Consider the following 26,241-nt stretch of genomic DNA (forward strand, 5'->3'; position numbering starts at 1 on the left):
CTGTGAGGACTGGGAGGGGGCTGCTGTAGGTGGCAGCGCTCCCTTGGACAGGTTTGCTACTGTAGCGTCTGTCTTGGTCTCACAGGGCCACAGTGCACGGCTTTTATGTTTAATCAGCTTCTCGTCATTTTAATAATAATGATGAATCAGGGCTCTCCTGGGTATTTCTGTTTATTTAAAATCCATTGTGAAAAGTTCTATTACAGTCTGTCATAGGGGAAATATGAATTTATTAATTCAAATATTGTAACATCCTCATGCTGAGCTTGGAAAATGGGCTCCAATCAGCGATATTTCTCAAGCCCACATTTCAAACAGTGCTTGCTCTGCCCGGCATCGCAGCGATCGGTGTGCACATCTGTCTCCTTGTCTGGAAAATGCCTTTTTGGGCTATGTGTCCCCTAGGCCTCGCATGGTGCCCGGCACATGGTAGGTGCTTAGTTACCGTTTCTGGAATGGAATGGACCGGACCTCATGCCAGGAGAATTGCCACACAGCCACAACTCAGCTGAGTTCTACTCTGGGAAGAGTACCCAGCCAGCCCACCACAGACACAGCAAATGGTGCTGTTCCTTCAGCAAACAGCTGTTGAGCACCTAGACACACGGAGTCCAATACTGGCTCCAGCATAGCTCCTTCCTGTAGAGTTCCCAGCCCAGTGGGGGCAGCAGCCAGAAACAACCAACCAGAGTACATCTTGAGAAGCACTGGACAAAAAAGGGAAGAAGGCCGCAGGGATGCTGAGGAGGACACAGGTGACCCAGCCTCGGGGAGGCACTCAGTACCAGGGGTTTTTTGAGCAGGGGATTGGCACGGAAACATGAAGCCGACTTCCACAGCACAGCATTACTTCTCTCTGATGGTTTTTTTCTGCACTTTCCCACAGGGCCTGTGCCAGCAGCGAAACAGAGAGCGAAGCCGGAGACATCATGGACCAGCAGTTTGAAGAGATGAACAACAAACTCAACTCAGTGACCGACCCCACTGGCTTCCTTCGGATGGTTCGCCGCAATAACCTCTTTAACAGGTGTGTGTGGGCTCTGTCTCCCAGGCCCAAGGCAGGGAATGGTGCCCTGAGCACAGATAACATGTTTTCTGCTGATGCTCCTTCCAGCTGTTCGTGCTTCTCTGGTCTGTGTCATGCATGTCCAGGAGCAAATGTGACACTACTACAACTCCATGCTCCTCATGACCTAGGCGTCACAGCAGCACCTGTGGGTCAAGTGAGAAAACAGTGCAGGCTTGACATGACAATCTGCATTTGGCTAGGTTAGGAGGCCCTGGGGACCGTTGGCTGCTTGTTCACATAGCCTCAGAGCTGACTTCCCAAACACCCGTCGGAAGCCAGACAGTATCTTCACATACTTCTTTGCCAGCTTCTGCCAGTAACTCTTGTGCTGGGTACCTCTGTTGACCACCCTGGCCTGAGGTTGAAGGAGGCCAGGGAGAGGGAGGGGGCCGGCACTGCTGGAGGGAGCCGGCACTGCTGGAGGGAGCACTTATCCAAACCCAGGCTCACTTGTTTGCCGTGAGGCCCCACCTCTCTGTTACTTGACCAAATAAACCTTAGTGACTTTGAGATGAGTTGAGGTTGAAATTGTCAACCAGCATACCTCTGCATTTTTTAATCAGGGGTGATAGCCACGCTGCATCCAGTAAAACAGGGGCAGACAGTTGGGGTTGAGGGATACCTGTCCTGCTGTCATTTGGCTGCCTGGCAACAACAAAGGTCAATGTTTGTATAGACCTTTTCCAGAAAGATATCCCAGACTCTCTCAGGTCCTTGCCACACCTGAGGGCCTGACTTTAAGGGGCAGCAGGTTGAGCCTGGAACACAGGAGGGAAGTGATGGTGCTCTGGGTGGAGACAGCCTCTGCCTGGTGGCCCTGCTCTGTGGGGCATTGTGTGCCCTGTCTGTTCCTACTCCAGCCTGGTTTCCTCATTATTTTGCTGCCAGGCTGACAAACATGTGTTACTTTCCCAAGGGTGAGCTGAGTGGGATGGGAGCCAAGGCCAGGGATGTAGGAACTGGCAGCTTGGTTGAAAGGAGGGCAAAACTTTAAGCTGATTTATCCCAGTTCCTCCTCCTTCCCTAATCCCTTCAAAGGTCGTCCATCCCGGCTTTTAGTTTTATGTAGAGACATGACCTGAGGAGGATATGGGAGTGGGCCTGGGCTCACATGCTCCTCTGCCAGCTTCTTGGCCTGTGAGGCAGATGATTCTTGACTCTTCCAGGTGATAGGATTCATGGTTCTAAACTAGAGTGTGGAGAGCTCAGGGCTCAGGTTCTGGCCTTGCCATGTGCCAGCTGCGGGATACTGGGCAGGCAGTTTCCCCACCATCGTTCTGTTTCCACATCGCTGAAATAGGGACAAGATTTCTACTTTGCAGGGCTCCCTTAATATGGGAATTAAAGGAGCTAATATCTAAATAACACACTGACAGGCTTCCTAGTGCATGGAAGGCACTGTACACAGGGTGGCTTTCTACTGTTAAGGTGGGAAGGATAGTGCTAAACTTGAATTCTTAAGATAACACAGGTGGATAAACTTGGGAAGGGATGAAATTTGCACGTATTTGTTTAGCAGGTGTTGGCTACCTTGGTTTGTGGCCTCACCTGCCCTTCTTCCTGTCCCACGCCATGTCTTTTACATGAGAGAGTGCCAAAGGCAGGCCATCAGGCGTCTATGCTGACTTGATCACAGGTGCACCAGCAGTCAGGAGCCCCTCCTCTGGACTTCGGGTACCACAGTAAGAAAGGGTCAAACCAGGTAGGTGCACCTGGGATCCTAGCTTTCATCTCTGGATGGGAGGTATGTGAATTTTGGATCATGGAGTTGCTTTGGGAAAAGCATTTGTCCTTTCGAAGAGGTCCGAGATGGGTACTATGAGCACAATACTCTGGATTAATTTATTGGTTCCTTTAAACAATGTCAGCTGTGCCTGCAACCAAGCTGACAACTGGGCCAGCCCAAGGGCTGAGTGGGGAGCCCAGGCCTCAGTGCCTGGCCACTCTGTACCCAGCTCTTAGTAGGACCTCACCCGGCTCAGGGCCTCAGGCCTGCTCTGAGAAAAGCAAAAGGGGTTGGAAGTGGTCTTTGCAGACCCTTCCAATCCTGACCCTCCAGAGGTTTCTAAGGGCTGATTGGATGAGGGCAAACAGCTTGCATTCTTTCAGCTTTTTTCAGCTTACTGCTTACGTGGCGAGCAGTAAGGCCCAAGACAGGTTGCCACACTGTATGTTCTCTACCACTTCCTAACAAGCCTAGGAAGAGAGGGTCTCTGGCCTCCTTCCAAGGGAAGCAGAGCTACCTAAGGAACCACGAAGGCAGAGGCATCCTTGTCGGAACAGTGCAGGCCCTTGTGAACTTCCAGTCCAGCCTTGCAGCTCACAGCCAAGGGGCACACAGGCTGGGGAGGGTGGCGACCTGCCCAGGAGCAGGTGCTAAAGCGGGTTTCAGGTCATGCCTCTCAGTTGCCCTGCCTGCCTGTGCTTTCCCACCTTGAGGCTTGCCAAGTGTGTTCCCCTGTCCCTCTCTGCCCCTTCCATGGCCAGGGATCTCAGCTTCAAGATGCTGCTTTGTCACTGAACGGAACGGCTAAGTAGTGGGTTTTCTGCAGACTCCTGATATTGACTGGGGCTGGCAAAGGGCTCATTCCCTGGAGCCCACAGAGGTGAAGTGGAATCAGCCATGTGCATAGGGCCTTGTGCTCACTGGAGCAGCACCAGCTCCCCTCTGCGGGGCTCTCCAGCTTGGTGATTTATGGGTTCCTCTGCCCTTTTGTTCTGAGCGGTTTGCGGGACTGGTTTGGCCATGAGGCTGCCAGAGCTGATGCAAGTCAAGTGAGCCTTGGCTTTAGAGATTTCTCTCCTGCCACTGCAGGACTTGGTCTTTGTTCTGCCTTTGTTTTTGAATCTCTGCACCACTATTTTTCTTCTTGCCTGTTCACTTGGGCAGAAAGTACATTTACATGTCGAGCCCAGGGCAAGCTCCATTAGTGAGGAAAAACAAGGATTCTTCTCTTGTTTAGCACACTGACCCTGGGTGGGCCCCATGGGGCAGAGCAGCTGCCCCCAGAAAGGTCTCTGCCTCTCATCCTGCAGAATGCTTTGGAAGTTATGCTACGGGCTGGAAGGTCTGTCTGTGTCTGTCTGTCTGTCTGTCTGTCTCTCTCTCTCTTTCTCTAACTCGTGCACATGCAAGTGTGTGTGTGTGTCTGAACCTAGGGACAGTTAGGAGATCACATTAGCTGCAGAAAAGAGGAAGAAGAATGGGACAGGCTTTCAATTGCATCTGGATTCTAGGTCCCAGGGCGGTGCCTTGGCGTTGAAGGTGCACCCATCCAGGATCAGCTAGGACCAGGACCAAATAGGACCAGTATCCCAGAGCAATTCTCTGACTCCTGTTGCCATCATAGGTGCCACATGCATCCTAGGTCTTTCCTTTTCCACTTTATGGCTGTGTTTGATACAATCTGGAAAGGGGCTTTTCTGTCGCCTAGAAATTAGTGGCTAGAGCTGAAACAGGACAAAGAAGTGTTAAGTCTACCCATTCTAAAGACTGGTGCCACAACAGGACCAGAAGCCCTCCCCTCAAGGTCTCTGCAACCTCCAGCTAACACTAGCACCTCAGCCACACACTCCTGCCTGTAAAAGAAGACTGGGTTGAGGAATCAGCAAGGGAGATTTCTCGGTCTGGTCGGAGGTCCTCCAAGAGGATCATTCACAAAGACTGGGGGCAAGAAGAGGAGAGAGGCATCACCATCCCGTGGAAACAGCCTCCCATGACTGTGCAGGGAGAGAAGAGACTAAAGAGAGGGGCCAGGCAAGAGTGGACCCGCCATGGTATGGTCTGCGCGCTCACATCTAATGTGCAGACGTATGCCTTTCCCAGTGGGTAGGTCACACGGGCTCAGCCACTTGTTGGTTCCCCACACAGGAGGCTGCCTGCTGGGAGGAGGACCTCAGCAGCAAGAGTTATGGGGTGTGTAGCCAGTGGAAGGACTAGGGGGACAGGGGAACCAGAGCTGGCTGCCTGTCAGGGAAGCCACTGCAGGGCCCTCAAAAGCCAGGGGGCCACATGGAAGGGTGATAGCAGTGCTTGCCCTCCCCTCCTCCTGCCTCCTCTGCCTTTAACACCAGAGTCAGGCCTTGACAGTGGGGAGGGAGGAGTGCTCCCAGAGCCCACCCTGCCCTCCAAATCCATGAGCAAAAGTCTGGCCTTCAGAGGAGATGGGAGGGAATGAAGCGTGCACTGCATAGGAGGCTGGGGACCACTTCTGCCCAGGATTCCTGAAGGCCTGAGAAGGAGCAGTGACCAGAGAAAAAGCTGTCCCCACAGGGTCAGCCTAGTCAGTAAGTTGGAACCTGTGCAAGCCACCGTGTCTCTCTCTCTCGTGTGTGTGCATGTCTCCGCATGGGTACGTGATTATGGTTCTTCATAAGTATCCACACTGTGCCAGCTTCCAGTGCTGCCCTGACGTGGCTACAGCAATGCCACCAAAGTCCACTGCAGGCCAGGAGGCCCTGTTCAGACAGTATTCAGTGTATCCTGTATTCTAGGTCTAGGCATTTTTCTGCGGTGAGGCAGAGTGGAGGGGAGAAACCTTGGGCTCTGAGGCCAAACAGATCTGGATGTGAAACCTCTCTCTAGCTTTTATTAGTGGGTGACCTTGAGACTTTTATTGTTTCATGTGGAAAATGGGGGTAATGATGCCTGCTGATGGAGCTATTATGAGGATGCGGTAAATGTGATGATGAATGGACCCTGTTGTGTAGTAAGTAGTTTCTTTTGCTCCCTGCTGGGGTATGAGGTTGCTATGGCACCAAAGGCCCTTTTTTGGGGGGCAGGGTAGTGAATCAACCACTTTTTGAATCAAATATTTACTCCAAAAACCTGATGGAATAGCTTGATGCTTCCTCTCCTTACAACCTCTCTCTGACAGCCAGACACCAGAACCCTTTGAATAAATGCAGACTGATGGTCCAAGTGGATATCTGTTACAGCCACAGTCCTGGCCTTGAGTCTTGAGGTTCCATACTCAGTTCTGGCTGGTGTCCTGCCAGCCCTGTCCTCTGCTCTCTGTTGGTGGCCCCATGGCTCCAAGCCAGGGTTCTGGCTGCTCTTCTGCTGGCCCCAACAAGGGAGTGAAGTGTTCTCTCCGATACCCCTAACCCCTGACTTGGGCCAGCCCTCAGAGTAGCGATTCTGGGCAGGGGCCTTCCCTGCCAACAGCTACTCTATAGGTGGGTCCGGTCACTGGGCCTCAGGTGGGAGCCTCTGTCCTCCTCAGAGTCCCCTGCCTGTCCCTATGTGCTGCCTCGAGGCACCTTCCAGGTCAACAGACCTCTCATGTGCCAGCACGTGTGCTCTGCCCCATCTGTGCTTCTCTCCAGGCAGCACAAATACAAATGAGGTGAGGTGTGAAATTAAGAACTGTATCAGAAGTCACTTTAAAATCAGGCCCAGCAGGTAGTGACAAGTTTGTTCAGAATGTAAGAGGAGTCCTCATATGTTGCCTCTAAGTATTAAGCTTGCCGATATATCTTTAGGCAAATTTAATTTATAAAGTTTTCTTTACCACTTGTTTATTTGTTCACTTTCTTATTCCAGAAGTTTGACAGTTTACCAAAACACAATTGCCACCAAATCATATAAAAAACAAATGAACGAGAACATCAAGATGGAGGGAAAGTAAAAGTAGAAGGGAGGGAGTGAAGTTTATGTGCAAAATATGTGCTGTTAGCACTGCTGGAGACGGGCACAGATTGGACTCGTAGGTTTTCCAGCAACCAAAGCAGACAGGTCAGCTCAGCCATGGTCTGCCCTGCCTACTGACTCACAGTCTGCGTTCTGATGGAGTCCCGAGGTGCTTCATGTGGAAAGCAAAGTTGAAGTGCTTCTCCTCCCGCATTCCCTACAGCTGTTAAGCCACCTCCACACCCAGTGATCTCATGCCCCAACTGCAGTTTGCCACCAAGACCTGCCCAACAACCCTGTAACACTTCTAGTCCCTATCCTTCAGTCTGTTCTGTTGCCACAACCATTCCTTCAGACTCGCTCTTTTCCAGAAGTCGCCATTTACTGTGACCCTAGGAGCAAGCTCACAAGATGTTGATGCTTATTGAGGTCACTGCCCCTGGTGCAGAGCGGGGCTTCCCCCTCAGGCTCCCTGCTCCTTGAGGCTCCATTGCCCACCTGTTCTCCTTACGACCTGACCGGCAGGGCGCTGATCTTTGCTTCTTCCCTCTGGCTGGAGCACAGTTCTGATCACTCACTCATTTGTTCAGTGTTCCCGGGCTCCTGCTGGAGTCGAGTTGAAGTGGCAGAGGTAGGCATTTGAGTCCTCATAGTCTAGCCCTGCCATCCTTCCAGCCTCTTGTTGCATTCTCCCCATGCCCTCTGTCCTAACCCAAGGGGCCCAGGACCTTTGCCACCTCAAGGCCTTGGCTTGGGCACAGGGACATGGCCAAAGAGTGCTTTCGTCTGAGGTACCCTTTCAAGCAGCCTTTTTGACGAATCCATCTTGGATTGCCCTGACTGGGAATAGTTTTCTCCTTCCCTGAAATTCTCTGGCACTTTATCTGTGGAATAAGGAGCCACCACCTATTGTCTTGCATTTTAGTTACATGTATCCATGTCCTTTCACCTCCCAGGCTGCACCTTCACCCAAGACCTGATTGCATCTGATTACTCCCTGTGTCCCCAAGGTGCGTTGCACCATGCTTTGTTTAAGTAGGTGCAGGTACTTGCTCATGGAAGGAGAGAGGGAAGGAAGGAGGGAGAGAAGGAAGGAAAGAAAGTCAGAATTGAGACAGACATTAAATGACAACAGAGATGATGATGACAATGATGATGATAGTGGTGACCATCTGTTGATTAGTTACCAAGAAACCAGCCTTTTGCTCAGCACTTTACATGTATTAGTCAATCCCTACAATAGCCATGAGGGGCACTATTATAATACCTTTTTTAAAGATAAGGACACCGGGGCTCAGAGAGATTAAATTAGTTGCCCAGCATTACACAACTAGTAAGTGATACAGCCAGCATTAGGATCCAGCCCTGTCAGTCTCCCAAATCCCCAGCCATCTTACATCCCTGTCAAATCACTCAGCCTTTGCTCGAATTCCTCCAGTGATGGGGAGATCACTACCTCTTGAGGCAGTGCATTCTGTCTTTGTCAGCACTGACTAATATAGCTCTGGAGGTTTTTTGTGAGCCAGTGAGTGAGACTCCACAGGTTCGTTTGGGGCAGGGGCAGGCTTGGACCTACAAACTGCCTATGGGTGCAAGGCCCTTCAGACAAGGATTTCGCTGTTATTGCTGGGCATGCAGCAGCTGGGCAGACCACAAGATGCACAAGGTCATCTTGTCTTCTCTTCACTCCTGAATATATGATAAACTCATCTCTCACTGACTGCCTGTCTCGGGCCATCTGTCCTGATTCCTGAATGGGATCAGCAGATTAAGCCTGAGCTGGCCTGGGCATCAGGATTTTCCAAGATGACCATATCCAGGCTCGGGCGTGGAGCCTCATGCACATTACAGCAAAAAGCAGCTGGCCACAGCAAAGCTCCCTGCCTGTGCATAGGCTATATATGGCTCCTATGGGAGGTTGGACCCAGGCCCTCTTGGTGGAGGCGTGTGCTGCACCTATTGACCTAGACCATGAACCTGTCCATGAATGCAACAGGCCTGGGAGAGCCAGAGAGCCAGGGAAGAGAAGCCACATGCAGCCCAGACTCATCTCAGGTCATGAGAGAGGCCCTACCCGAGCCCCCTACCATCAGGCTCTTCTCCTGAGGGGGGAGCTAGACCCAGTGAGCAGGCACTTGGTAATTAAGGTGAGCAGCCAGAAAGAACCGACAGCATACTGAATAAGTGCTTAAAATGCAGCGTTTGACAGCCTTTATCTCCCAGAGAAGGCAACCCTTCATGTGAAGATGGTCATCGTAGAGTCACTGAATAATATTAGAGTCCTTTTCTTAAATTGAATTGAGACAGCTCTGACTACTTGAATATAATAGGTTTGCCAATTAATTTTTCTGCTGGTGCCTTAATACCCAGGTACTTGTTCAGATCTGAGGTCAACTCTTATCTTGCAGAAGACAGAGCTCAGAGTCCAGAGTCCCTGAGGGGTGTTGGAGCATCTTGATCAGGGCCGAGGGCAGGAGGGAAGGAATCAATGGTTTTACAGGCAGCAGAGCCTAGTACAGCAGAGTCTCTGCTCTCTGTCTGCCAGGGGACCTCCTAAGAGCAGTCCTGCTGTGAATCAGGAAGCCCCCACTGAGAGAGATGGAGGGGCCCATCAGGAGCAGAGACAGGACTTCCCCCAGGCACAGAAAGGCAGCCTGGCTCACCCCTGGTGCTGTGAGCACAGAAAGGAAACCACCCAAAGTGGCCATTGGAAAGTGAAAATATATAATAAAGATATCACAAGGTGAGGAACCACGTGCCTGAATGGAGGAGGAAATACGTGACTGAGCTCACCCCCACCGGGAAGCAGCCTCTTCCCTCCTCACCACCCCGTGTACAACCCTGACCAGAGGCAATGTCCTGCTCATAGATGGCCCCTGGACACTGGTTCTCTGTGCAGGTCTGCCATCCTAGAGGAGAGGGCGTACTCCAGATAAAGGTGCAGAGCCAGAGATCACGACAGCTCTAGGCCTTGGGTTCCCCAGAGAACAGAGGCCCCGAGGCTGCAGGGTCCCTGTTGCTCGACCACTTTGAGGAGCAGGGCCCTTCCCCTGATGTCGCATCTTTAGGCAAGATGCTTAACGTAGAGTCACCACTTATCTATGACAGTGGAGGAAGCCGGGGTACCTTGTGGTGAAGATTCCAGTGATATACACGTCACATCCCAGATCTGGCCCACCCTAGAAAGTGCCCCATATCAGTTAGTTCCCTTTTGTCTCCTCATTTCCAGTATTCCGAAAGATGTAATGGCTGGATTTGCCCTCAGATGTGACTGTTCCTGACTCAGCTTACTCCATGGCCTTGTGTCCAGACAGATGGAAAGGACCCATGTGCCTGGTGGTGAACTGAGAACAGGAGGACCTCTGGCTCTGAACCCTGCAAAGCGAACTAAGTCCCCTCTTAAACAGAGAGCCCTGCTGGCAAGCCAGAGCAACTAGCTTGTGCCCAGAGTGTTGCAGTTTGAACTGAGACTTCCAGCATGCATCTCCACAGGCTTGTTCACACTTGGCAGGCACACACCCACACGTTCACATGCAGGGTTACATCAGTGTGTGTGAGCCTGAGCAAGGCTCAGCACACGGGGTCTTCTGCAGGCCCACTCCAGTTATAAATCCTGTTGCCTGGGGAATAGATAGCTTCATCCCCGAAAAGTCATCCAGGCTGAAAAGAAAGGAGATTCATGAGCAGTGTGTACTGCCCATGCTGCCTGGTGTTTGTCATCATTCCAGAGACATAAACTACATCCTAATGCTCTGCCCTCCTCGGTAGCACTTCACATATCATCTCAGAGCTCTGCGTTCTGTACGTGCAGGAACCAGGCCGCTTCCCCCTCACTTGCCAGCCGCCGCCTCCCTGGACTCGTGCTCGCTCCCTCTTCTTTTCCCAACACCACACAGATGGCCATGCAGTGGAGAAAACCAATATTTCTCCAGAAGGAGATTAATAAACATTACCTGAGGAATGAGCTAATAAAGACAGTGTAATGTGGAGAAATGCTCTTGGCTGAGAGCTAGGCTGTCTAGCTGCACAACATCCCTGGCAGCAAATGGACCAGCCAGGAGAAAAGCGAACCAGTGCCACCTGCTGGAGATGCTTGGTGGTACAGCTATAAATTGGAGAGCCCAGCCTTCTTTCACTGACCGCTCCTCAAGGCAGAGGCACCTGCTGTCAGCTCTGCCCTTACAGGCATGGCATGCAGAGGGTAAGGGTCTGAAATGAATGCACGTTAACAGGTTGCTCAATGTGTCCTGAAGGCAAGGAGGACGCAATGAAAACCACTCCCCTGCCAAGTGGTATGCCTGACACCTGCCCTGCCTGCACTGCAGCCTTGTGCAAGTCTCTTGCCTTCTCTGAACCTCTGTTTCTTATCTGTAAAGGAAGAGCAACCCCACCCCCTAGGATCCTGAGAGGATGACATGAATTTGGCAGGCCTGGCATGTGCCAAAATGGGTAGCACAGCCCCTCCGGGAGCTCACAGTCCTGCCATATGGGAAGCATTTCCACCAGTCCAAGCACCTGTTGCGAGAAATGGAAAATACCATTATTTCATCTTAGAATCTAGAGCTGAGGCAGAGAGAAGTCAGCCAGGCTGAAAGGCCCCGCAGAAATGAAAACAGTGCAGTAACTGAGGTCTCACCACTGAGGACCCCCACCCCATTCGTGGTCGTTCTTCCACAGTGTGATGGAGGTACTAGGCCATCATGATAATTCCAGGAAGGAGCTTGTAAGGACAGCAGAGTGCAGGTCATCCCACACACCTGATCATACCTGTCAACCACTGCCGGCCAGAGGCTCAGAGCCCAGAGGCCTCACTGTCATTCAGCTGTGACTCTGAGACCTGACCACAGGGACATCTATCAGCGGTTCCAACTCTCATGGGCAGATTACGGCACTTGAAAGCTACACTCATACTGTGACACTCACATGGGGTGAGCACAGGGAGGGCTGTGGGGCTTCCGGCTGTGGAGGCTATGGCAGTGTCCTTTTGGTCAGTAGAGGAGTTAAAAGAGCCACCATAGTTTTGATGGCTTCCTAGATTGAATAAATTTTTAATTTTCTTAAATTGAATTGAGACAGCTCTGACTACTTGAATATAATAGGTTTGCCAATTAATTTTTCTGCTGGTGCCTTAATACCCAGGTACTTGTTCAGATCTGAGGTCAACTCTTATCTTGCAGAAGACAGAGCTCAGAGTCCAGAGTCCCTGAGGGGTGTTGGAGCATCTTGATCAGGGCCGAGGGCAGGAGGGAAGGAATCAATGGTTTTACAGGCAGCAGAGCCTAGTACAGCAGAGTCTCTGCTCTCTGTCTGCCAGGGGACCTCCTAAGAGCAGTCCTGCTGTGAATCAGGAAGCCCCCACTGAGAGAGATGGAGGGGCCCATCAGGAGCAGAGACAGGACTTCCCCCAGGCACAGAAAGGCAGCCTGGCTCACCCCTGGTGCTGTGAGCACAGAAAGGAAACCACCCAAAGTGGCCATTGGAAAGTGAAAATATATAATAAAGATATCACAAGGTGAGGAACCACGTGCCTGAATGGAGGAGGAAATACGTGACTGAGCTCACCCCCACCGGGAAGCAGCCTCTTCCCTCCTCGCCACCCCGTGTACAACCCTGACCAGAGGCAATGTCCTGCTCATAGATGGCCCCTGGACACTGGTTCTCTGTGCAGGTCTGCCATCCTAGAGGAGAGGGTGTACTCCAGATAAAGGTGCAGAGCCAGAGATCACGACAGCTCTAGGCCTTGGGTTCCCCAGAGAACAGAGGCCCCGAGGCTGCAGGGTCCCTGTTGCTCGACCACTTTGAGGAGCAGGGCCCTTCCCCTGATGTCGCATCTTTAGGCAAGATGCTTAACGTAGAGTCACCACTTATCTATGACAGTGGAGGAAGCCGGGGTACCTTGTGGTGAAGATTCCAGTGATATACACGTCACATCCCAGATCTGGCCCACCCTAGAAAGTGCCCCATATCAGTTAGTTCCCTTTTGTCTCCTCATTTCCAGTATTCCGAAAGATGTAATGGCTGGATTTGCCCTCAGATGTGACTGTTCCTGACTCAGCTTACTCCATGGCCTTGTGTCCAGACAGATGGAAAGGACCCATGTGCCTGGTGGTGAACTGAGAACAGGAGGACCTCTGGCTCTGAACCCTGCAAAGCGAACTAAGTCCCCTCTTAAACAGAGAGCCCTGCTGGCAAGCCAGAGCAACTAGCTTGTGCCCAGAGTGTTGCAGTTTGAACTGAGACTTCCAGCATGCATCTCCACAGGCTTGTTCACACTTGGCAGGCACACACCCACACGTTCACATGCAGGGTTACATCAGTGTGTGTGAGCCTGAGCAAGGCTCAGCACACGGGGTCTTCTGCAGGCCCACTCCAGTTATAAATCCTGTTGCCTGGGGAATAGATAGCTTCATCCCCGAAAAGTCATCCAGGCTGAAAAGAAAGGAGATTCATGAGCAGTGTGTACTGCCCATGCTGCCTGGTGTTTGTCATCATTCCAGAGACATAAACTACATCCTAATGCTCTGCCCTCCTCGGTAGCACTTCACATATCATCTCAGAGCTCTGCGTTCTGTACGTGCAGGAACCAGGCCGCTTCCCCCTCACTTGCCAGCCGCCGCCTCCCTGGACTCGTGCTCGCTCCCTCTTCTTTTCCCAACACCACACAGATGGCCATGCAGTGGAGAAAACCAATATTTCTCCAGAAGGAGATTAATAAACATTACCTGAGGAATGAGCTAATAAAGACAGTGTAATGTGGAGAAATGCTCTTGGCTGAGAGCTAGGCTGTCTAGCTGCACAACATCCCTGGCAGCAAATGGACCAGCCAGGAGAAAAGCGAACCAGTGCCACCTGCTGGAGCTGCTTGGTGGTACAGCTATAAATTGGAGAGCCAAGCCTTCTTTCACTGACCGCTCCTCAAGGCAGAGGCACCTGCTGTCAGCTCTGCCCTTACAGGCACGGCATGCAGAGGGTAAGGGTCTGAAATGAATGCACGTTAACAGGTTGCTCAATGTGTCCTGAAGGCAAGGAGGACGCAATGAAAACCACTCCCCTGCCAAGTGGTATGCCTGACACCTGCCCTGCCTGCACTGCAGCCTTGTGCAAGTCTCTTGCCTTCTCTGAACCTCTGTTTCTTATCTGTAAAGGAAGAGCAACCCCACCTCCTAGGATCCTGAGAGGATGACATGAATTTGGCAGGCCTGGCATGTGCCAAAATGGGTAGCACAGCCCCTCCCGGGGCTCACAGTCCTGCCATATGGGAAGCATTTCCACCAGTCCAAGCACCCGTTGCGAGAAATGGAAAATACCATTCTTTCATCTTAGAATCTAGAGCTGAGGCAGAGAGAAGTCAGCCAGGCTGAAAGGCCCCGCAGAAATGAAAACAGTGCAGTAACTGAGGTCTCAGCACTGAGGACCCCCACCCCATTCGTGGTCGTTCTTCCACAGTGTGATGGAGGTACTAGGCCATCATGATAATTCCAGGAAGGAGCTTGTAAGGACAGCAGAGTGCAGGTCATCCCACACACCTGATCATACCTGTCAACCACTGCCGGCCAGAGGCTCAGAGCCCAGAGGCCTCACTGTCATTCAGCTGTGACTCTGAGACCTGACCACAGGGACATCTATCAGCGGTTCCAACTCTCCTGGGCAGATTACGGCACTTGAAAGCTACACTCATACTGTGACACTCACATGGGGTGAGCACAGGGAGGGCTGTGGGGCTTCCAGCTGCGGAGGCTATGGCAGTGTCCTTTTGGTCAGTAGAGGAGTTAAAAGAGCCACCATAGTTTTGATGGCTTCCTAGATTGAATAAATTTTTAATTTTTTAAAACTAGAAGAGATCTACAAGGGCTTTAAGTCAACCCTTTCCTTTTACAAACAAGGAGAAGGGAATAGAAAAATGACAAGCCTTGCCAGAGTCGTACAACCAGTGGGTGATGGAGGCAGCCTGGCAGTCCTCTCTTTTGTTCATAAGCGTGCCCAGGGTCAGGGCTAAGCAGCTGACTGCTTGGCCGTTTTGAATGACTGAATGTTTCTTTAGGCAGACCTCTAGGCAGACGTACCCTAGTACAATAGCTATACTAGGTCACTGTCAATGCTATGGTAAAAACAGAAGCAACACATAAAAGGGAGCTATTTGACTGCAGTCTGCACAGGCAGCTCTGGCACCTAATGCTTGTGGAGGTTAGGAAACCGCAGGCCTGCCCCCCCGCCCCCGCAACCAACACAGGGCCCTATCTTGCCTCCTGGTCCTAGCCTGAGACCCTCCCCACACCTGTACCTCAAGAGGCCTCTGGCTTCAGGGACCCTAAGTCACTCTTGGCCTTGGTTTCCTGACCTCCATTTCTTGTGGGTCTGTTATCCTGGGACAGCTCTCCAGTAGGGACAGCACATGCTGCTGGTGTCGAGGCAGAAAAAAGTACCAGTGTGGAGAAACTGGATGCAGTTCCCGCCAGAAGAACTGCCGCAGAAGAGATGGGGGCAGCAGAAAAAAAGGCCAGGGAGGGCCATTGCCTGGGGCTCAGGAGTGCTTGCCTCCAGCTCAGGGAAAAGAATCTTGATGAAAGAGCCTGGCCTCAAATTATTGTTTCAGGTTAGTTTTATTGTTGTTTTTAACCACTGGCTGAGTATGTTCTGGGCTTTTTGTTTTGTTTTGTTTTTAATTTTGCAAAGGACATCTCTAGAGATGGATGCCTACCACCGAAGAGAAGCACAGAGCAGTGGGTAAGCTCAGGGCTTCCCACCTGACCAGTGCAAGAAGCCATGTGACCAGGTCCAGGTGCACCACCCAGCCTGGGCCAGCCTGGGTCAGTGCCCAGAGGCTACTGCTCCAGAGATGGTTCATCTATGACCTGCCAGGCCTCAAGAGGGACCAGAGTGGAAGGCTGAGAGCCAGCACTCATGTGGCATCTGGGGGCGGCAAGGGCGGGGTGGGAAGGGTAGAAGTCAGCAAATATAGATGGGGCTTGGGTGGGCTTGACAGCCTGGGAGAGGTTCCACAGGCAGAGCGGCTCTGCCAAGACATCTGCAGGTTCGCATGCCCCGGGTGCCCTGCCTACCCCTCCAGGGTGGAGCTCTTGAAGGATCAGCACTGCCTAGAAGCAAAAAGATGCCCAGAGCAGGTGTCCCAGGAAACCTCCACAGGCTAAACAGGTGCCTTGATCTACCTCATGTTTACCAGCCCTGGGCAAAGACATCTGACTGCCTTCTGGAAGCTGACCAGGGGTGAGGATGGATGTCACATAGTGTGATGGTGGCTGCTCTCCACACCCCTGGAGACTCAGAAAGTTCTCAGGGAAGGTGTAAGCCGCAGACAGCCTTCTTCTGATCATCCCTAGGAAGGAAGTGGACTGGCCTCTCCACCAGGCCTCATCTCCTCCCCTCAGCATTACCCAAAGCCCTCAGCCTACCTGGCCGAATTACCCCTCCAGCCTGCAGGCCCCACCGTCTCTCCACTTACTCCCAACTCACTGCCCTAGGCACTTCATTCCCAGTGTCTATGCCTTTCCCCATGTTGTTCCCTCAGCTTGGAATGACCTCCTTCTCCACAGGCAGGATAACTCCAGGTCATTCCTCAAGCCCACATCAAATGGTCTCTCCAGGAAGTCCTCCCTCAGTTCTGCCCAGAGCTTGTCAGCGGCTGTGCCTCAGTGCCCCCTCCACCATTGCTGAGCAGGACGCTTTCCTCCTGGCCCAGCTCAGGGACCATGATCTGGCCACTCTGTGGACCTATATGCCTGGCACATCATGGGCAGCACTGCAGGTGTAATGGAGCCCTTTTAGGTGCCTCTGGCACTTCACAGAGTTCAAGAAAAAGACACCACTGCCATCCATGCTCACACTCGAGCTCTGTCTTTCTCCGCGCTCCCACCCAGGCCACTGCCTCATTCCCTCATCAGCTAAGACTCCCACCGCCTTTTGGGTTTGGGTTCAGGGTTCTTTGCAGTCATCCACTCCAGTCCTGACACTCCTTGCCTGTGGGCTGCATTTCCTCTTTTTGCAGATGCAAAAGGCCAGACTTAGAGGGTAAGTGACTTGTCCCAGCCTGGGATGCACGCCCAGCAAGTCTGTCCACTGCATACCTCCCCACCTCCCTCCAGACATTTTCCTCTTTTGAACTGCCATTTTCTGGCACTTCCTAGGCCATTCTGCTTCCAGAAACCATGTTTCAGCAGCTCACATTGCCATCAAAGTATCCTGTCCAGGCCTCCAGGGTGCAGCCAGCTTGACGTCCTGTGTTCAGGGGAATCCCCCTCAACAGGGACGAGTCAGACAGACCGAGCATGTGGTTCTAATATTTTGGAGTAAGTATGCTTTAGGTCAGCTGGAAAAAGTGCCTTATGCCTCCCCGACGCAACTTGGATTCTGCTGGCTCCTTGTACTCAGGGTACCCTGGGGCTGGGATCTCTATATCTAGTGGGAGCTTTTTAGTTCAGAGCCTTGGGGTTTGTGAAGCCCCCATCAGTCACTGTGATGACCTGTGGCCACAGCATTGTCTGTAGACTTGGCACTTTTCCTGGACATCTGCTGCTAGGTTAATTAGACTCAGGTGCCTTAAGGGGGGGTTACAAGCCTACAAACCAAGCAGACACACATCTAGAGAGTGAAACAAGAGGCTCGCTCACTGGGGGTTGGGCCCGAAGTGGTCCTACTGCCACCCTGTCGTGCTGTCCCAATGGCAGCGCGGGCTCGCTAGGCTGCGATCCGTCTGCCGAGACTGAGTGCACGCACAGGCTCGTGCATAGGAACGCAGTGCTGTGACAGATTCCGCGTGCATCACCAGAACGTCCCCTCTGGAGAGCATTCTGGTACTCTCCCCTTCAGGGGCTCATTGCTCTTTACACTGTATTCTGTGGAATTAAGTGAGCCTCTGAGTGTCACTCCAGGGTTATCTGTGCTTCACCGGCTCTGATGGCAAAGACGCAGCGTGGCCCCAGACACTTGTAATTATGTTTCCTGAGTGAACAAGATGGAGGAGTGGATGTGAACAACTCGCAGGCCCCCAAGTCCTTGGCTTTTTCTTCCCTAGCAGCAAGCAGGATGGGGGCAGAGGGACTCATAGCCTGCCTTGTCATGACCCTAGATTTTAGATCAAATGGGACATTGCTGAGAACACGCAGAAGGGTTGGGGAAGGCCAGTGGGTTGAAGTCAGACCTAGATAAAATGAATCTTTCAAGTCCTTTCATCTGATGGTCGTGGATCCTGGCCTGGCCCAGGAGAGAAAGCCACCTTCTTGGTTTTTTCTTAAGTGACAACCAAGGAGCTGCTACTGTCAGCAGCCCAGGGTACTTACTGAAGCTCAGCAGTGTATCTGGTGTAAGACCTAGCCTTTGCCCTTAAGGGAACTTGAGCACTCAGCAGAAACCTCAGAACTGTGCACAGTGTCAAGGTTAAGAGACCGCTGGCTATCCAGTAGTTGTGCAGAGAATGTCACACTAGAGTCAGTGCTGAGGCCACACTGGCCAGACTGCAGGGCAGGTTCAGAGAGTCACATGGGGGCAGCCTGGTCCCTGCACTGGAAATGGGTTTGTTTCCCCTCCTGCTGTCTCATCTACTCACCTGTGTGGTTTGTCCTCTGCAGGTCCCCAGGGCCTACAGCAGTGCCTGGCAGGTAGCTGGCCCTCAAGAAGCATTTTCTGAATGAATGAATGAATGAATGAATGAATGAATCAGTCAATCAATCAATGTTCTCATCTTGTGTTGGGAGTATGAAACTTGGGGTCCTTTGGGTTGAAAATACCATCCATACCAATAAAACGTTCAAACATTGGAACATAAATTAAAAGGCAAAACAAAGCCCTGCAGCCACATTTGAGCTGACCCACTCTGCAGCTGCTGCAGGTCAGCTCCTCCTGCCTGATAGGGGCAAGGGCCTCAGGGCTGCCCGGTGGCTGACCCGAGGCTAAGGTTGGGGCCAACACATTCCTTGTCTTGGCAGTGCCTCCTGCCCACAGATTAATTGGCCTTGGGGCACTGTCCTCCCTGGCAGCTTGGTGGCTGCCGCTGATTCTGATGGTCCTCACGTTTGCCTGCACACAATCATGCCACACGAGGATGTAATTAAATCCTTTGAACAGCACTTTGGGACATTTGATTATGCAGAAAAACTCCGTGGAAATGTAAGCTGTTGTGTGCAGCTGGTTTACCCTGCAGTTTCTGTCAGTGCTTGCTGTTCTGTGAAAATTACCTGAAAGAGAGGAGAAGGGGCAAAGCCTGAAGTGAGGCCAGGGCAGGCCCTGCTGTGCAGCCTCCAGCTGCCTTCTCCAGGAACTGGAGCACTGAGGAGTGAGAAGCGAGTTCCTGCCTGCCCTGCCTGTGCCCTGGTTAATCTCTGGCCCTTCTCTCTCCAGGAGCTGCCAGAGCATGACAAGCTTGGTCAGCAACACCATGTCACCTACCAAGGATGGTACCTCCTCTCTTCCCAGGAGGCAAAGCTCGTTCACCAGGCCCCCACTCCGTGCACTGTATGACCTGCTCATAGCACCCATGGAAGGGGTAAGTGCCCCACCACCCCAGGGCCATGAGGCTTCTTGGCGTCAGAAATCATTTACTGCTCAGTACGCACATGGAGGTTTTCCAGGACGTGAGTCTTTTCTGTCCAGCTTCTCAGTCAGCATTTGAAAGTTGGCTGCTGGTTACTGGACAAGACTGAGCTTCAAGTTGGTAGATCCAGGTTCAAGTCCTAGCTCTGCTCCTTCCTAGCCAGGTAAATTCTGCCTCAGTTACCTCAGGTACAAAATGAAACAATGCTCCCTTCCCAACTTCCTCAGACATTGGGAGGCTCAGGAAGGCACAGGGCACATCCCAGTCGTGAGTGGGAACCACCCAAGTAGATGGCCAGGGGGCTCTGCCTCTCCCTGCTGAGGGTGCTTCCCCACTGCCCCACCTCCCATTTGAGAGTGTCACCTGAGCAGTTTCAAGCCAGGGCTGTGATTTCTGGTGAGAACAGGTCCCTTGGCCTCTGCCACTGGTCAGAATCCAACATCAAAGACACCCTTGCACTTCCGATTGAGACGGCTAAGAGAAGCTGCTGGCAGATTTCTGTGGCCTTGGGTCTTGCAGATCATTTTTCAATCAAAACATGGCTCTCTAACTGGGTGGGGATGCTGTAGGCCTCAGGGGTCTTTGTGAATCTGAATGGTTAAGTGCATCAGATGCCTTTGTATGCAACTGCCTGTTAGCTCTGGCTGCTGTAACAAAATACCAGAGACTGGGTGTCTTAAACAACAGACAATGATCTCTCATGGTTCTGGAGGGCGGAAGTCCCAGATTAGGGTGCCAGCATGGTCAGTTCTTGGTGAGGGCCCTCTTCCTTCTCACTGTGTCCTCACATGGCAGAGAGAGAAAGAAGAGAGCGGAACTCTGGTCTCTTACTTCTCATAAGTGCGCTAATCTCATCATGGGGATCCTGCCCTCATGACCATCTAAATGGAATTATTTCCCAAAGGCCCTGCCTCCAAATACCACCACACTGGAGGTTAGGGTTTCAACATATGAACTTGGGGGCGGGGGGAATACAAACATTTAATCCATAACAGACCCCTGAGAAAGAGCAGGGTACCTGCAGCGAGTGGAGGCTGTGCTCCGGGGGGCCGGCTATCAGGAGAGGAGGGCTGTAAGTGATTGGCTCTGCAAGCTGTCTCTGCAGGTCTGAGCCTGAATGTCCCTCCTAGTAGCTCTCTGCAGCCAGGTAGGTGATTTGTGTCGCAGAAGTTGGAGTGACCCCACGTAGCTTTCTTCTACTTCAGCCAGCTGACAGGTTAAGCACATCCCCAGGGAACCATTACCTTGACAGTGATGCCTTGTTACTGTGAATTCCCTTCCTGGCCATTCAAGGATGTGTCTCAAAAGTTGCCTGATGTTATTTAGGAGGCTGCATTGCCTGCCAGAGCCCTCTGGACTTCCCTCGCTTGGGGAGACAGGGGCGGGGAAAGCATAGAGCCTTTGGGAGGCTGCAGGCTGGACTCATGCCTGGCACTGCCCTTTCTTGGCTAGGTGACCTTGGCCAAGCTGCTTCTCCTCCTTGAATGCCTCTGTCTTCATTACAAAATAAGGATGATGCCACCGAATGTATCAGATTAGAGCAGGGATGGGATTAGGTGAATGTGAACATCGTGTAGGGCAGCAGCAGCAGCGAGCATGCACCTGGTGTGTGCTGGCCGCCGTGCCGATACCGCCTCTGAGAGCTGGGCCTCCCTTACCCAGAGCCTCCATTCACATCAGCACAGTGGCCCAGCCCTGTCCTCTCCTTTCCTGCAACACACTCAGCCGTCCTTTCCTCCTTAGAATTATGATCCCCCCAGTGTCCTTTGACTGAGAGGACCAAGACTGCAGAGAATACTCAGAGCATCTCAGATGCCATCATAGCTTAGCCCGGTTTATGTGCCATACCTCAGGGAAGAGAGACACACCCACACCCTTAGGCTGACTTTTCATATTTTCTTTACTGCCATCAACCATCAAGCACACCATTTTGGTGACTTACTACCAGTTCCCTGCTTTTGCCCTGGCCTCTGCATTTCGCACTGATCCTCCAGCCCCTCTCATTTTGACGGAGCCCCTGCACTCACCTTTGGGATGCAGAATAATCCGGCATTTAGTTTGAAAACATATCCTTAGTTCCTGATATTTACAGTTATTCTCTTTTGTGACCGAGGTGTTTGAATGCAGTGAAGGAATTTGGCAGCCTCAAATGAAACACAGGGTAAAACCTTTCGAAGGCCACTAAAGTAAATGATCAGAGTAAGCAGAGCTTTTCCTTGGCTACTAAAGTGATCCACTGTATTTCAGTAAAAACACGTAGCTGAAAAGATGGACTCTAATCAGGAGTCCCTTCCACCCCCAGTTTCATCCAGTCATTTGAATCTATTGACAGGTACTAGCACACACTGTCCTCGACAGGGGAGATTGCTGAAAAGTGGGCTATGGACCCACGTCTGATGCTCACAGACTGCTCAGGTGGGCTGGGTGGGCCAGAGCCAGAGGCCCATGGGCCTCATGGAGCTCCGGGAGGTCCAGTAGCTCCTATTCAGTGGGGCTGCCCACCTAGATGGAGGAGGCCTGGACCGCCCTCCTGCTTCCCAAGGCAGGAACACCCACTTGCTCTGGGGGCCACTAGAGGGCAACACGACACCGTCAGCCCACTCAAACGCTGTCAGCTGCCAGACAAAGCCAGATCCTTCTCCACATTTTCAATGAAAATACAAGTCAAAACCAAAAGTCCAAGATTATGAATCACTCACACTTCAAGACTAAAACGATTAGCCTCTTCACATAGGGCTTATAATTATTTGAACAACTGCCTTTGTTTAGCCGCAGTCCCGTTGCTAGGGGACTAGGTCAGACAGTATGAAAAGTGGAACAGAATAATATCTTTCCGTAGGCTTGCACCGGCATTTGATTTAATTTGGCTTAAGGGAAATGCTGCTGCGCCTCTTTCCTGGAACCACACTGTCCTTTGCTGTCATGATGGAGTGAGCATGTCTAGTTTTCTTTGAGGAGGGCCCAGTTATATCTGCACATGAACCATCATCAAACATTAAGTCAAATCCTATCTGGTACCCAAAGGGGAAAATGTCACTAAAGAGAAGTTGCAAGTGTTTAGTGTGAAAGGGACTGGGATCCTGTTCATGTCTGTGACATTTGTTTTTAATCAAATTAGAGTGAAAGATAGTAACACATGCTTCTGAGCCTGGACTTCCCTGCTTGTGTGAAAAGTCAGATCCTGGACCAGTCTTGTTCTCGCAATGGGAGTACTCAGAAGCACACGTCGATAGGGGTGTTATGTGATGTGATGAGGGCCCACAGGGCCGCTCCAGGTGAAGCTGCTCATTCAGTCAGGTCTCAAATCACCCCTTCAGCTTCATCTAAAGTGAGGAATTGCTGTAATCAAGGAACTAAATTTAGAATAGGAAATTCCTTAGGATTTGGTCAAATTACTCCTTAGGATTTGGTCAAATTACTCCAAAGGTCCAGATTTGGGGACTTTAAGATCCTTGGAGTTCGGACTTCTAGTCTCTGTCACCCTCATTATTATTTCCGTTTATTTCAATTCACTATTTCCTATATTTTTAGTCTTAAAAACCAGTGTTACAGGAAAGGTAGCAAGAGCGCATGACTTTGATCAGAAAGAGCAGTAGCGCTCATCCATCCGCCTCTACTCTTGATTAATGAGCTCACCCATTCAAGCAACTTACTGAAAACTTGCTGTTTACGTTGGTAAACTGACTTCTAAATGCTGGAGCTCCAGGAATTCGCCCAAGACCTCTCATCTAAGCACGTGAAGCAGGGGTCTGGCTCTCCCAAGGGTTCAGGCGTGAGGAGAGCTGGGCTTTGGCTGGGTCATTACTGTAACTACTCTCTAGGGAAAAGGGCTCTAGCAAATCAAGTAATGTAAAAAAACAGCTTATCCTAGAACAGATGCCCTGAGAGATGAGACTGACCATGCAGGTGCCTGTTTTCTAAATAGATTGGAGGGTTTGGAGACAGCCGGGAAATGTTTGTCCACAGAAACAACCAGACCTCGACGCCACAGTGTGGAGTGGAGGATGAAGCCCTTGAGACTAGCATGCTTGGGGCTGGGAGCCCCACCGCCAGGCTGTCTAATTGATTTCTGATTGAGACATCTGTAGTAATATTCAAATGAGGACAAATGTTACCCAAGGACAGCAAGCATTTCCACAACTGATTAAGAGAAGGAAAAATAGAGGCAATTACTTGCAAGCTGTCTGTATCACTGAAACCGATGGTGGGACCACCCAGACTAATCAGTGAGTTCCCTCGAGGTAAGCAGTGTTCTCACCTGGGTCAGTGCTATTGGGTGGGAGTCATCTGGGTTCTGGCTCTGTTCAAGCTGATGTTCAACGGCAGCCATCTCAGCTTTACTCTGGCAGGTTCCGGGTAAGCTGAGGCGCTCCTGCCGCTGAGGAAACGTGGGCTCATTTTGATGAGATCAGCCAAGACGGCGAGGGCCCCTACTCACACAGGCTGATTTGGAGGCAGACCGCTCTGGCACTTGCTGGCCATGTTTTTGCATGGTCATGTTTTGCCAGCACCCAAATTCCTCACCCCTCTCCTTCTTAGATTCTTCAGGCAAACCAGTAGTTTGTTGCTTGTTTAGCCAAAGAATACAGTTGAGTGGGTTGAATTTTTACTTTTTCATTTCTGGTAAAAATATAATGTCTACAGTCTTTGTAGATTTTAGTCATGGTTTGAGGGTTATTTCCAACTGATCAGTAGTACCCTGGTGTCTGTGGTCTCACTTTCTGCAGTTTTAGTTAGCTGCTGTCAACAGCAGTCCAGAAATTCCAGCAATAAACAATTCGTAAGTTTTAAATTGTGTGCCACTCTGAGTAGCATGATGAAATCTCTCGCTGTCCCTCCCATTGTCCAGCGTCTCCACTCGGTATACACTCCCGCCCGGTAGTCACCCAGTAGCCACCTCGGTTATCAGTTCGATTGTTGAGATATCGCAGTGCTTGTGTTCAGGTGACCCTTCTTTTACTTAATAATGGCCCCAAAGCCATTCACGTAACCTTTATTATAGTATATTGTTTTAATTGTTCTATTTTATCATCAGTTATTGTTGTTAATCTCTTACTGTGCCTAATTTATAAACTAAACTTAATCAGAGGTTTGTATGTATAGGAAAAACATAGTATATATAGAGTTCAGTACTATTCATGGTTTCAGGCATCCATTGGGGGTCTTGGAATATATCCCCCACAGATAAGGAGGTACAACTATATATGTGATATTTGTTGAAATTGTAAACATCTATCCATGATGCCAAGATTCCTCAGAAGCATCGCAGAAAGGTTTCTTCTACCTTAAAAAGTTCTGTTCGATCAATTCACTCAATCAAAAATATGAGTCAGAAAAAAGTCCCTTTGAGTCAGGAAAAAATCCTTTAGCCCTGTACACAGTTCTGGGTTATCCAGAGTCCTGGAAGTTTTTTGCTTCTTGAATCTTTGTTATAGACAGTCCATTTCATCCCAAATCTAATCTGCCTGAAAGCTCACAGACCCAGGAGTTTTCTTTCCCTCCCCCACAACGATCAGGGATGTTCATTCCTCTGGCCTGTGATGCTGTGACACTCTGAGAGGCCTCCCGTGTCCTCTCGTGAAAACAAAACTCCCCACCTGAGGAGGTTGTGGGCTAATCTTTTGAACCCTGGTGATGCACATAGAGCATGTGGTTCTTAAGCCAGAAGTCAAGACACATGTGACATGCCATTTTATATCAGGGCTTTCTAAATAGTTCAGGACCCCTGATCACTATGAGTGTAATAAGAGATCCTCACTGACCAAAAGGGTGATCGAATCAGAATTCACCATCCATGTGACATTTCGGACCCATGGGAGCTGCCTGGGAGAACCACAGACTCACATATTTGACTTCAGGGCACCTGCCTGGCAGCACATTTCATAGGCGTCAGGTGTTGTGGACACTCAGGAATAGCCGTGGCTGATGGTGTCTGAAGATGAGAAGGATCGTGGTGACATTGGTCTCTGTTAGTCCCTGGGTTAAAATTTGGAGCAGGATCCTCCAGAGAGGCCTTTTACATGTTTTAGCTACATGATTGTTTATAAACACCAGAGGGAAAGGGAATGAGTTGTTCTGGAAAACTGAGGCCCAGAGGAAAGAATAGTATAAATAATAGGGACTGTGTTCAACTTATTTCAAGCACCTGAAGACAGTTGTGAATTATATTTAACCAATATGTACCGTGTACCCACTGAGTGCCAGGCACAGCGCCCCACACCCTGCTGCAGCTGGCTTTGTCCCACAGGCCTGTGAGGCAGTGGACATAAGCACTGTCTTGAGGGTTTGGAAACTGAGGCTCAGGGAGTTGAGTGTCTTGTCGAAGTGCTCAGAACCACATCACCCCCCACCCTTACTGCACACCCCATAATCTAGTAATTCCAGGTCACCCAGAACCCCCCACATAGCAGACTGACCCAGATCCCATGACAAAGGCCTCCCCAGAATGCGCCTTCCCTTCCTGGTCACTGACAAGCCTTTTCATCTTTCCAAGCCCAGCGAGACAGTCTGGGCCCAGTCAGGAGATAGAAACCACACAGTAGATTAACCAGGGGAAGTTCAATATAAAGACTTATTCCCTGTGGTAAAAGAGTAACTATAAGATCTAAGAAACTTGATTTGCTTCTCTCGGGCTGAGGCAGCATACCCTAGAAAGAACAAACACTGGAGAAGGTATGGTTCATGGTTCAGCCCACCGGATAGCAGAGACGTTGCTGGTTTGGCCAGCCTGGAACCAGTCTAGAATTGCTGGACAAGCCACAGGCCACCCTCTGAGTGGAGGTAGGAGAGCTGGTGATGAGCTAGGGTGTACAGTGGGAGTCTGGGCACCTGTGAGGACAGACGTGTGGAGTACACAGGTTGCATGGGCCCTGGTGTCTGTGTAGACAGAGCTGTGGGAAGGATATTGCCAGGTGAAGACTGCATGGTCAAAGAAGGACCATGTTCTGGGCTTCCCTGGATGTCCTCACACACACAGCACCAACCTAGGCTGCAGGC

General features: G+C 51.0%; 1 protein-coding gene across 1 annotated transcript in view; it reads left to right on the top strand.

The window, feature by feature from the left end:
• The window catches only part of TTC28 (tetratricopeptide repeat domain 28), a 641,766-nt gene that overhangs the window by 592,923 nt on the left and 22,602 nt on the right, over positions 1-26,241 (top strand). The window contains exons 13-14 of the mRNA XM_023538443.1: positions 887-1,027; positions 19,053-19,320. Coding sequence (XP_023394211.1) covers positions 887-1,027; positions 19,053-19,320 — 409 coding nt within the window. The remainder of the gene's footprint in view (positions 1-886; positions 1,028-19,052; positions 19,321-26,241) is intronic.

The sequence above is a fragment of the Pteropus vampyrus genome, unplaced genomic scaffold (genome assembly GCF_000151845.1).
Source record: "Pteropus vampyrus isolate Shadow unplaced genomic scaffold, Pvam_2.0 Scaffold223, whole genome shotgun sequence".
In the NCBI taxonomy this organism is placed as follows: domain Eukaryota; kingdom Metazoa; phylum Chordata; class Mammalia; order Chiroptera; family Pteropodidae; genus Pteropus; species Pteropus vampyrus.